We start from the raw sequence: 12292 nt of genomic DNA, 5'->3' as shown, positions 1-12292 counted from the left end.
GCTGTGACCATACATGTTCTTAATATTATAAATCTGGGAATGACAAACATATCTCATTATACTTTTTACTTAAAAAACCTCACGCTAACCCTCCTACTTTTTACAATATATGTAGAAGAAGTTATATACATTTATGAATGACAGAATATTCCCCTCAAAAACTATATCTCTCAATTCAGATGGACCATTATCTATTAAGTGTCCAGAAAGGCTGCTAGGTCTATATCCCGATTTAGACCTCCTGGACCCATAGCACCTAGTCTATGGATCCAGTATGTCTCTCGCATTCTAAGAGCCAGGAGTTGATCCCTCCTCTTACTGTACTTTTAACATTTTCTATAGCAAGGACAATCAATCCCATGCTGTCTTTATTATGACATTCAAGGAAATGGTTACGTAACCCCCTGTCTAACCCATTCTCTATATTCCTCAGGTGTTCACCAAACCTTGTCTTTACCGGGAGCTTTGTACGTCCTACGTAAATCTTGTCGCATGAACACCTGAGGAGGTAGACAAAAAAGCAGGTTTTACAGGTCATCAGACCTTTGACCTTATATTTGTTTTATTCCCCCTGGCAACTCCAAAGGATTGATTCTGTGGATCAATATGTGTGCAACATTTACCACTCGTTCTCCCACACTTGAAAAACCCCTGTGTATTCTTCTTTAACCAGGTGTCAGAGCTTATTGGTCTCAACATACTTGGGCTGATCTTATTTTTAAGGTTCACATTTCTCCTAAAAATCACTTGTCCCCCCACTTTGACAGATTCTTTCAAAATAGGGTCCTGCATGAGAATAGGCCAATGTTTTTTTATTGCTTTTTCTATATCTCTTGATGCTCTGTTATATCTAGTCACCAATTGTATCTTCCTTTTATTCCCTTCTACTCCTTCACTCTCTCTTTTCTGTACTTGATCCAATTTTTTTCTTCTTTCATTCCTATCTTTATTCTTTATCAGGATGTTTCTATCCATCTTTTCCACTTTCCCTTGAGTATCGAGTAAGAGTGTCTCAGGGTACCCTTTGCTAAGAATCTGTTCCTAATTAACTGTGCTTCTCTTTGGAAGTCATCCTCTTTTGTGCAGTTCCGCCTGGCCCTCTGAAATTGGCCAAGGGGAATATTTATTTTCCATTTATCGTGGTGCCCACTCTGAGCGTGTAAATACCCATTGGTGTCTGTGGACTTCCTATATAGACTGGTATACACACTTAAACCTTCTTGTATTAATTCCAAATCTAGAAACGTTATCCTCTCTTTATTACATTCCATGGTGAACTTTAGATTCAGCGTGTTTTTATTTGTATACTCCACAAATCCATTTAGTGCTTCCATGGTCCCTTTCCACACTATCAGTATGTCATCTATATAGCGATGCCATCTGATGATGTGGTTTGTATAGGGATTATCATTATTGTAAATGAACAGATCCTCCTACCACCCCATATAGAGGTTCACAAAATTGGGGGCAAATTTTGTCCCCATTGCGGTTCCTCTTGTTTGGAGGAAGTATCTGTTCTCAAACATAAAGTAATTTCTGGTTAAAATGAATTCTATCGCTAACTCTACAAAATCTATTTGAATATCATTCATATATCCACTCTTTTTTCGAGAAAAAAGACTAAGAAGTGACTAAGAAGAGCAGAGCATATGTCAGATGCAGACATAGGTGTCCCTCCCTACATGCCCAGCTATACTCAAACCACATAGCCCCTCCCCTGCAGAGCCATACCCGCCAACATGACATCCACAAAGTTATCTGCTCTGACTCTGCATATGGAACAACCTAAACTCCATCCACAAGCCTCTCCAGCTTCCTGGCCCCTGCATGGAGCTCTGCACAGTAAATGCCTGCCCCCAAAAATATGTTATTTCTGGAACTGGAACTGCCCTTCTCTAACCATAATCCTAATCCTTCCTCTAAACCAAAGCCTAGCCCAAAACCCTTTCCATAATGCTACCTCTAATCCTTTCTCGAGTCTATTTTATACATTTTTAATAGATAATTGCATGTTTCATTCAAAGTCACTTTATAACAATACAAAATATTTAACATTATATTTTAATATAAATGTGATATCATCTTAAGGTATCTGTGTGGTAAAAGTTAATTAAAGGAGGATAGGTAGAAGGTTGGGGGGGGTACAAGAAGTGAATCAAAGTTAACAGATACCTAAAAACAATTATCAATTTATATGAGTAAAATAGATGCTATCTCTCATATATTTACTAAAGAACGGTCTAAGCTTGGTGCTTCTTTTAACCTTTATTCTAGGTTTAAAAAGTTAAATCCTTTACCTGTGGCTAATTTAGAGTTTTGGGTAAAAGTCCTTAAGGTTAATGGGGCTATTTCTACTCTTGCCAAACGTACTACTATTCCTATGGAATATAGTACTTCCTTTAAGGATCCTTTAGATAGGAATATTGAATCTTATCTTAGAAAAGCTTATTTACATTCTGGCTATATTCTTAGACCTGTTATTTCTATGGCTGATGTTGCTGCTGCTTCAACTTTTTGGTTGGACAGTTTAGCTCAACAGTTAACAGATCCTGAATTGTCTAGCATTGTTCTTTTACTTCAACATGCTAATCATTTCATTTGTGATGCTATATTTGATGTCATTAAGATTGATATTAAATCTATGTTTTTAGCTAATCTTACTAGAAGAGCTTTATGGTTTAAATCTTGGAATGCTGATATGGTGTCTAAATCTAGATTACTATATTTATCATTTCAGGGTAATAATTTATTTGGTTCTCAATTTGATTCTATTATCTCCTATATCACCGGGGGAAAGGGGGGGGGGGGGTTTCTGCCCCAAGTTAAGAAATCTAAGGGTAAATTTAAAACTCCCAATCGTTTTCGTTCCTTTAATCAGAATAGAGAACAAAAGATCTCTCCTTCCCCTAAGGCCTCTGGCTCTAATTGGAGACCATCTCCGAATTGGAATAAATCCAAGCCTTATCAGAAACCAAATCCAGCCCCTAAGACTGCATGAAGGTGCGGCCCTCAAACCTCTTCAACTGGTGGGGGGGCATATTGAAATTATTTTAACACATTTGGACAGTTTCTGTTCAAATTCAGTGGATTCAGAATATTGTTTCTCAAGGGTATCGAATAGGTTTCAGAATAAGACCTCCCATGGGAAGATTCTTTCTTTCTCATGTTCCAACAAACCCTGTGAAGGCTCAGGCTTTTCAAAAGTGTGTTTCAGACCAAGAGCTTTCAAGGGTGATTGTTCCAGTTCCTCTGTAGGAACAGGGTTTGGGTTTTTATTCAAATCTATTCATTGTCCCAAAGAAAAAAGATTCGTTCAGATCAATTCTGGATCTGACATTTTTAAATCATTTTGTAAGAGTCCCAATTTTCAAGATGGTGACTATAAGGACTATTCTGCCTTTTGTTCAGCAAGGTAATTTCATGTCCACAATAGACTTACAGGACGCTTATCTTCACATTCCAATTCATCCAGACCACTAGTTTTCTGAGACTCTTTTCTAGGCAAGCATTACTAATTTGTCGCTCTTCCGTTTCAGATGAGGGGTCTTCCAGAAATAGATCTGATGGCCTCTCTTCTAAACAAAAAGCTTCCCAGATACCTTTCCAGATCCAGGGATCCGCAGGAGGGGATGATGGATGCCTTAGCAGTTCATTGGTTTTACCAACCTGCTTACATTTTTCCGCCTCTGGTTCTTCTTCCAAGGGTGATCTCCAAGATCATAATGGAAGAGTCTCATGTGTTTCTGATAGCACCAGCGTGGCCTCACAGGTTTCGGTATGCGGATCTTGTCCGGATGTCTAGTTTCCAGCCTTGGCCACTTCCTTTAAGGCCATACCTTCTATCTCAAGGGCAGTTTTTTCATCAGGATCTCAAATCTCTAAATTTGAAGGCATGGAAATTGAACACTTAGTCATAGAGGTTTTTCTAACTCAGTCATTAGCACTATGATACAGGCTCGTAAGTCTGTTTCAAGGAAAATTTATCATCAGGTTTGGAAGACCTATATTTCATGGTGTTCCACTCATAATTATTCTTGGCATTCTTTCAGAATTCCTAGGATTTTACAGTTTCTTCAGGATGGTTTGGATAAAGGGTTGTCTGCAAATACTTTGAAAGGACAGTTTCTGCTCTTTCTGTCTTATTTCATAGAACGATTGCTAAACGTCCTGATATTCACTGTTTTGTTCAGGCTTTGATTCATATCAAACCTGTTATTAAATCTATTTCTTCTCCTTGGAGTCTCAATTTGGTTTTGAAGATTTTACAGGCTTCTCCTTTTGAGCCTATGCATTCTCTGGATATTAAATTACTTTCTTGGAAAGTGTTATTTCTTTTGTCTATCTCTTCTGCTAGAAGAGTTTCTGAATTGTCTGCTCTCTCTTGTGAGTCTCCTTATCTGATTTTCCATCAAGATAAAGCTGTTTTGCGGACTTAGTTTAAATTTTTGCCTAAAGTTGTAAATTCTTACAACATTAATAGGGAAATTATTGTTCCTTCCTTGTGTCCTAATCCTAAGAATACTCTTGAAAGGTCTTTACATTCTTTGTATGTGGTAAGAGCTTTGAAATATTATGTTGAGGTTACTAAATATTTCAGAAAGGCTTCTAGTCTATTTGTTATTTTTTCCGGTTCCAGTAAAGGTCAGAAAGCCTCTGACATTTCTCTGGCATCTTGGTTGAAACTTTTGATTCACAAAGCTTATTTGGAGGCGGGGCAGTCTCCACCTCAGATAATTACAGCTCATTCTACAAGATTAATTGCCACTTCAGTTGATTAAATTTGCAAAGCAGCAACTTGGTCTTCTTTGCATACTTTTACTAAATTTTACCATTTTGATGTGTTTGCTTCTTCGGAAGCAGCATTTGGTAGAAAGGTTCTTCAGGCAGCTGTCTCAGTTTGATTCTAGTTCCTTTGTTTTGAGTTTTTTTGAAATTTTTAAGAAAACGTAATTATTTTTTTTGGATTTCATTTCTCAGCTGATTTAGCTGTTGTTATTTTATCGCTCCCTCTCTAGTGACTTGTGGACTTCCACATCTTGGGTATTATATCCCATACATCACTAGCTCATGGACTCTTGCCACTTACATGAAAGAAAACATAATTTATGTAAGAACTTACCTGATAAATGCATTTTTTCCATAGTGGCAAGAATCCATGAGACCCACCTATATTTTTTGTGGTTATGATTTTTTGTATAAAGCACTTGATTTTTCCAGTTCCTCTTTTTGTATGCTTTTTACTCCTTATTTTACACCTCACTTTTTGGCTATACGTTAAACTAAGGTATGAGTGAGATAGGAGGTGTATTTATAGGCATTTTGAGGTTTTGGGAAACTTTGCCCCATCCTGGTAGGAATGTATATCCCATATGTCACTAACTCATGGAGTCTTGCCACTATGAAAGAAATGCATTTATCAGGTAAGTTCTTACATAAATTATGTTTTTGCAATCGGTCCCCAGAACTGCACTCCATACTCAAGGTGAGGTCTTACCAGGGATTTATATAGTGACAGAATTATGCTTTCCTCCCTTGAATCAATGCCTCTTTTAATACATGCTAGTTTCTTATTAGCCTTTGAAGCCACTGCCCTGCATTGTGCATCCATCTTTAGCTTGTTATCTATTACTACTCCCAAATCCCTTTCCTCCTGTGTTTGGCTAAGTCTTGTCATTTAAATAATACATTGCCTGCTTATTTTTACTTCCAAAATGTAGAACCTTGCATTTTCCCATATTAAATCTCATTTTCCATTTACCTGCCCATACTTCTAATTTTTGCAGATCCCTTTGTAACGAAACTTCATCCTGCTCTGATGACCTTACTTAACTTAGTATCATCTGCAAAAATAGAGATGTCTCTATTTAATCCTTGCTCCAAGTCATTAATACAAATATTAAAAAGAACAGGGCCCAGTACTGATCCCTGGGGGACTCCACTAATTACCTTTGTCCAATCTGAGTATGATCCATTCACTACTACTCGTGGTTCCCTATCTTTTATCCAGTTATTTATCCATGAGCTAACATTCGACTAGATTACGAGTTGTGCGTTAGGGTAAAAAAGCAGCGTTAACAGGTCCTAACACTGCTTTTTTACGCCCGCTGGTATTACAAGTCTTGCAGGTTTAGGGTCACCGCACACTTTTTTGGCCTTACCGCAAAACGACTTACGTAAACTTTGTAAAGTCTTTTTTATATGGGACTTCCATAGCGCCGGTATTACGAGTCTGTCCTGGGAGGCCAAAAAGTGAGCGGTACACCCTCTACCAACAAGATTCCTAGTGCATTTAAAAGTCAGTACTTAAGAGTTTTATGGTACAACGCCTTAACATAAAACTCATAACTAAAGTGCTAAAAAGTACACTAACACCCATAAACTACCTATTAACCCTTAAACCGAGGCCCTCCCGCATCGCAAACACTAAAAAAATTTTTAACCCCTAATCTGCCACTCCGGACATCACGCAACTATAATAAACATATTAACCCCTAAACCGCCGCACTCCCGCCTTGCAAACACTAGTTAAATATTAACCCCTAATCTGCCGTCCCTAACATCGCCAACACCTACCTACATTTATTAACCCCTAATCTGCCGCCCCCAAAGTCACCCCCTAACTTAAATATAATTACAATAAATCAAAATAAAAATTAATATTATTACCTAAATAATTCCTACTTAAAACTAAATACTTACCTATAAAATAAACCCTAAGATAGCTACAATATAACTAATAGTTACATTGTATATAGCTAAGGGTTTATTTTTATTTTACAGGCAAGCTTGTATTTATTTTAACTAGGTACAATAGTTATTAAATAGTTATTAACTATTTAATAACTACCTAGCTAAAATAAATACAAAAGTACCTGTAAAATAAAACCTAACCTAAGTTACAATAACACCTAACACTGCACTACACTTAAATAAATGACCTAAATTATATACAATTAAATAAATTAAATACAATTATCTAAAGTACAAAAAAAACAAACACTAAATTACAGAAAATAATAAACAAATTACAAGGTATTTAAACTAATTACACCTAATCTAATAGCCCTATCAAAATAAAGAAAAGCCCCCCCAAAATAAAAAAAAACCTAGCGTAAACTACCAATAGCCCTTAAAAGGGCCTTTTGCGCGGCATTGCCCCAAAGTAATCAGTTCTTTTACCTGTAAAAAAAAATACAAAGAACCCCCCAACAGTAAAACCCACCACCCACACAACCAACCCCCCAAATAAAATACTATCTAAAAAAAAACTAAGCTCCCCATTGCCCTGAAAAGGGCATTTGGATGGGCATTGCCCTTAAAAGGGCAGTTAGCTCTTTTGCGGCCCAAACCCTAATCTAAAAAATAAAACCCACCCAATACACCCTTAAAAAAACCTAACACTAACCCCCTGAAGATCGACTTACTATTCTAAAGACCGGACATCCATCCTCTAAGAAGCGGCAGAAGTCTTCATCCAACCGGGCCGAAGTCCTCAACGAAGCCGGGAGAAGTCTTCATCCAAGCCGGGTGAAGTGGTCCTCCAGACGGGCAGAAGTCTTCATCCAGACGGCATCTTCTATCTTCATCCATCCGATGCGGAGCGGGTCCATCTTCAAGACATCCGACGCGGAGCATCCTCTTCAAACAAAGTCTTCTTACTGAATGACGGTTCCTTTAAGTGACGTCATCCAAGATGGCATCCCTTAGATTCCGATTGGCTGATAGAATTCTATCAGCTAATCGGAATTAAGGTAGAAAAAAATCCTATTGGCTGATGCAATCAGTCAATAGGATTGAAGTTCAATCCTATTGGCTGATCCAATCAGCCAATAGGATTGCGCTCGCATTCTATTGGCTGTTCAAATCAGCCAATAGAATGCAAGCTCAATCCTATTGGCTGATTGGAACCTATTTGTCATCAAATAGGATTTTTTCTACCTTAATTCCGATTGGCTGATAGAATTCTATCAGCCAATCGGAATCTAAGGGACGCCATCTTGGATGACGTCACTTAAAGGAACCGTCATTCAGTAAGAAGACTTTGTTTGAAGAGGATGCTCCGCGTCGGATGTCTTGAAGATGGACCCGCTCCGCGTCGGATGGATGAAGATAGAAGATGCCATCTGGATGAAGACTTCTGCCCGTCTAGAGGACCACTTCGCCCGGCTTGGATGAAGACTTCTCCCAGCTTTGTTGAGGACTTCGGCCTGGTTGGATGAAGACTTCTGCCGCTTCCTTGAGGATGGATGTCCGGTCTTCAGAATAGTAAGTCGATCTTCAGGGGGTTAGTGTTAGTTTTTTTTTAAGGGTGTATTGGGTGGGTTTTATTTTTTAGATTAGGGTTTGGGCCGCAAAAGAGCTAACTGTCCTTTTAAGGGCAATGCCCATCCAAATGCCCTTTTCAGGGTGATGGGGAGCTTAGTTTTTTTTAGATAGTATTTTATTTGGGGGTTAGTTGTGTGGGTGGTGGGTTTTACTGTTGAGGGGGTTGTTTGTATTTTTTTTACAGGTAAAAGAGCTGATTACTTTGGGGCAATGCCCGCAAAAGGCCCTTTTAAGGGCTATTGGTAGTTTAGTTTAGGCTAGGGTTTCTTAAATTTTTTTTGGGGGGGGGCTTTTTTTATTTTGATAGGGCTATTAGATTAGGTGTAATTAATTTAAATACCTTGTAATTTGTTTATTTTCTGTAATTTAGTGTTTGTTTGTTTTTTGTACTTTAGCTAATTTATTTAATTGTTTTTAATTTAGGTAATTTATTTAATTGTAGTGTAGTGTTAGGTGTTAGTGTAACTTAGGTTAGGTTTTATTTTACAGGTACTTTTGTATTTATTTTAGCTAGGTAGTTATTAAATAGTTAATAACTATTTAATAACTATTCTACCTAGTTAAAATAAATACAAACTTGCCTGTAAAATAAAAATAAACCCTAAGCTAGATACGATGTAACTATTAGTTATATTGTAGCTAGCTTAGGGTTTATTTTACAGGTAAGTATTTAGTTTTAAATAGGAATTATTTAGGTAATAATAATAATTTTTATTTAGAGTTATTGTAATTATATTTAAGTTAGGGGGTGTTAAGGTTAGGGTTAGACTTAGGTTTAGGGGTTAATAAATTTAGTATAGTGGTGGCGACGTTAGGGGTGGCAGATTAGGGGTTAATAATATTTAACTAATGTTTGCGAGGTGGGAGTGCGGCGGTTTAGGGGTTAATATGTTTATTATAGTGGTGGCGACGTTGGGGGCGGCAGATTAGGGGTTAATAAGTGTAGGTAGGTTGTGGCGACATTGGGGGCGGCAGATTAGGGGTTAATAAATATAATGTAGGTGTTGGGGGAAGCAGATTAGGGGTTCATAAGTATAATGTAGGTGGTGGCGGTGTCCGGAGTGGCAGATTAGGGGTTAATAAATATAATGCAGGTGTCGGTGATGTTGGGGGCGGCAGATTAGGTGTTAATAAATGTAAGATTAGGGGTGTTTAGACTCGGGGTTCATGTTAGGGTGTTAGGTGTAAACATAAAATGCGTTTCCCTATAGGAATCAATGGGGCTGCATTACTGAGTTTTACGCTGCTTTTTTGCAGGTGTTAGGCAAGCTCACCGCTGACTTAAGCAGCGCTGGTATTGGAGTGCGGTAAGGAGCACAATTTTGCTCAACGCTCACTTCTTGCCTTTTTACGCCGGGTTTAGGAAAACCTGTAATACCAGCGCTGCATGTAAGTGAGCGGTGAGAGAAAACTGCTCGTTAGCACCGCATAGCCTCTAACGCAAAACTTGTAATCTGGCCGACAGTCAGCTATTCCCAGTCCCTTAATTTTGTGTATTAATCTCTCATGTGGCACTGTATCAAACGCCTTTGCAAAATCTAAGTATATCACATCAACTGATTCCCCTTTATCTATATTTTTACGTACTTCATCGTAGAATCTAATTAGATTAGTTTGACATGATCTATTTCTCATAAAACCATGCTGATTTGAACTCATAATCTTGTTTACACGAATATGCTCATCAATATAATCCCTTATAATCCCTTCAAATATTTTCCCCACTATTGATGTCAGACTAACTGGTCTATAGCTTCCTGTATCATCCCTGCTTCCCTTTTTGAAGAGTGGCACCACATCAGATTTACGCCAATCCTGGGGTACTATGCCTGAGGATAATGAATCTTGAAAAATTAAGAGTAGTGGTTTGTCTATAACAGTGCTAGGTTTCCGTAACACCCTTGGGTGTATTCCATCTAGGTCTGGAGTTTTCTTTCAATCAAGTTTTTTCCTGATCTCCTCTTGACAAATGGAAGAAAACAAAGGATGGAAGCTCACCAGTTTGCCAAAAGTGATTTACTTTATTTTAGAGAAAGCAAGGTCTAACAGACACAGGCTGTTGGACCTTGCTTTCTCTAAAATAAAGTAAATCACTTTTGGCAAACTGGTGAGCTTCCATCCTTTGTTTTCTGCTACTGTTATATGGGAGTTTGGTGGTAACTCCTTGGAGCTCAGACCATTGGCATTGGTGCAGGATACCTCTGACTTTGTATTTACTCCTCTTGACAAATACCAGTTAATGGTATGGATTGGCATGTTCTAATGTTAATGGTATGGGCTGGCATTTTGACTCCAGTAGAATTAGATCTTTTTTGTGTACAACGTCTAATATAATTTTCACTGGCCAATAATAAACCAATTAACATGTTTTATTATTATTATTATTATTATTATTATTATTATTATTATTATTATCATTGTTATTATGTAAAGAAAACAAAATCATACCCTGTTTTTGTCTAAAATTTCAGTGACATGATTATGCTTTAGGCTAATGCTACTATTTGTGTCTGTATTTTGCAGCTGCTGCATTAAACCATGGTGGGAGCTTTAAGTTGGCTTTTCTGTAATTTCTGTTATTCCAGTATTTATGTCTCTATATAGTGTGGGCCCGGTGGCTGCCTCATTGAACTAGCGCAGCAGCTCTTCATCATCATGGTGGGAAAGCAGATTGTGAGCAACATTCAAGAATTTATCATCCCGTGAGTTGCCAGGATCAAAGTCTATCTATCTATCTATCTATCTATCTATCTATCATTCTATCTATCATTCTATCGATCTCTTTTACTATCTACAGTATCTATCTATCTGTCTATGTCTATTTGCTTGTCTGCTATCCATCCATCTGTAAATCAATCAATTCACCAGTCTGTCATCTATTTATCTATCTATCTATCTATCTATCTATCATCTATCTATATATCTATAATCTATCTATCATCTATCTTTCTATAGATCTCTCTTGCTATCTACAGTATCTATCTATCTGTCTATGTCTATTTGCTTGTCTGCTATCCATCCATCTGTAAATCAATCAATTCACCAGTCTGTCATCTGTCTATCTGTCTGTCTTCATGCTATAGCTATCCATCTATGTGTCAGTCTTTCTATGTTCTGAGCGGTCTGCTGATCTATCCCTCCATAAATAACCCCTTTAAACTCATTTCGACAATGGTCAATGATATTGTGTATTTTATGCCATATTGAGTGTCATTCTCTCAATAAACTCACAAAATTACAAAATTAGCTCAAGTAATATTTATATAAAGAGTCTCACAATAGAAAGTTTACCAATCATAGTGATATATTACCGTTTACCACATAACTGAGCCTTAAAATCTACAAAAGTGCCAGTGTGGTACCTCAATTACATGCCCAAAGTTACTTTCAGCCTAGTGTTGTCTAATCTAAAACCCCTGTGCCCCGGATCGGCCCTATATTGCACTATAATGAGCTCCCACACTAACTTTCTCCCCATTTGCAACACACAGAGTGCTTGTCTTCAATGCCTCATATATTTGTGTAGATGCAATAGATTAGTTTTGAGGTCTTTGTCTTTATGTACATCTTGGAACTGCTCATTTACATCTATACAAATGAAATTAAAACAAATTTGCTGGACGTATCTTCACTAACCCTAACTAACTTGTGGGTGCAGGAAGCTCAAATCCTGGCGACAGAAGAAGCAGCTAGCGAAGGTGAGAGGAACGCAGCTGTCTGAGGAGCCAAAGCGCTGGGAGGAGGATTATGAGCTAATAGAGTGTGAGGGGCTGTTTGAGGAGTATCTGGAAATGGGTGAGTAACAAACTAGTAATATACCCAAAGACCTGAAACGTATTTGATTTGCACAACCAGTAATCAGATGTGGATTTAGGGCTGCCACCTTTAGTTCAGGCCAAACCTGAACACTCGATTGTGCCGTACACAACACAGCAAACATTTATTTGTATAGATAGCACATAAACAC

The 12292-nt window shown here is 37.8% G+C and overlaps 1 protein-coding gene across 1 annotated transcript in view; it reads left to right on the top strand.

Moving 5' to 3' along the window:
* ANO7 (anoctamin 7) overlaps positions 1-12292 on the top strand; it is an 89663-nt gene that overhangs the window by 53120 nt on the left and 24251 nt on the right. The window contains exons 17-18 of the mRNA XM_053690256.1: positions 10930-11027; positions 11984-12120. Of these exons, the coding sequence (XP_053546231.1) occupies positions 10930-11027; positions 11984-12120 (235 nt within the window). The remainder of the gene's footprint in view (positions 1-10929; positions 11028-11983; positions 12121-12292) is intronic.

Source organism: Bombina bombina, chromosome 8, assembly GCF_027579735.1.
Source record: "Bombina bombina isolate aBomBom1 chromosome 8, aBomBom1.pri, whole genome shotgun sequence".
NCBI lineage: Eukaryota > Metazoa > Chordata > Amphibia > Anura > Bombinatoridae > Bombina > Bombina bombina.
This window is presented reverse-complemented; position numbering and strand designations above follow the sequence as displayed.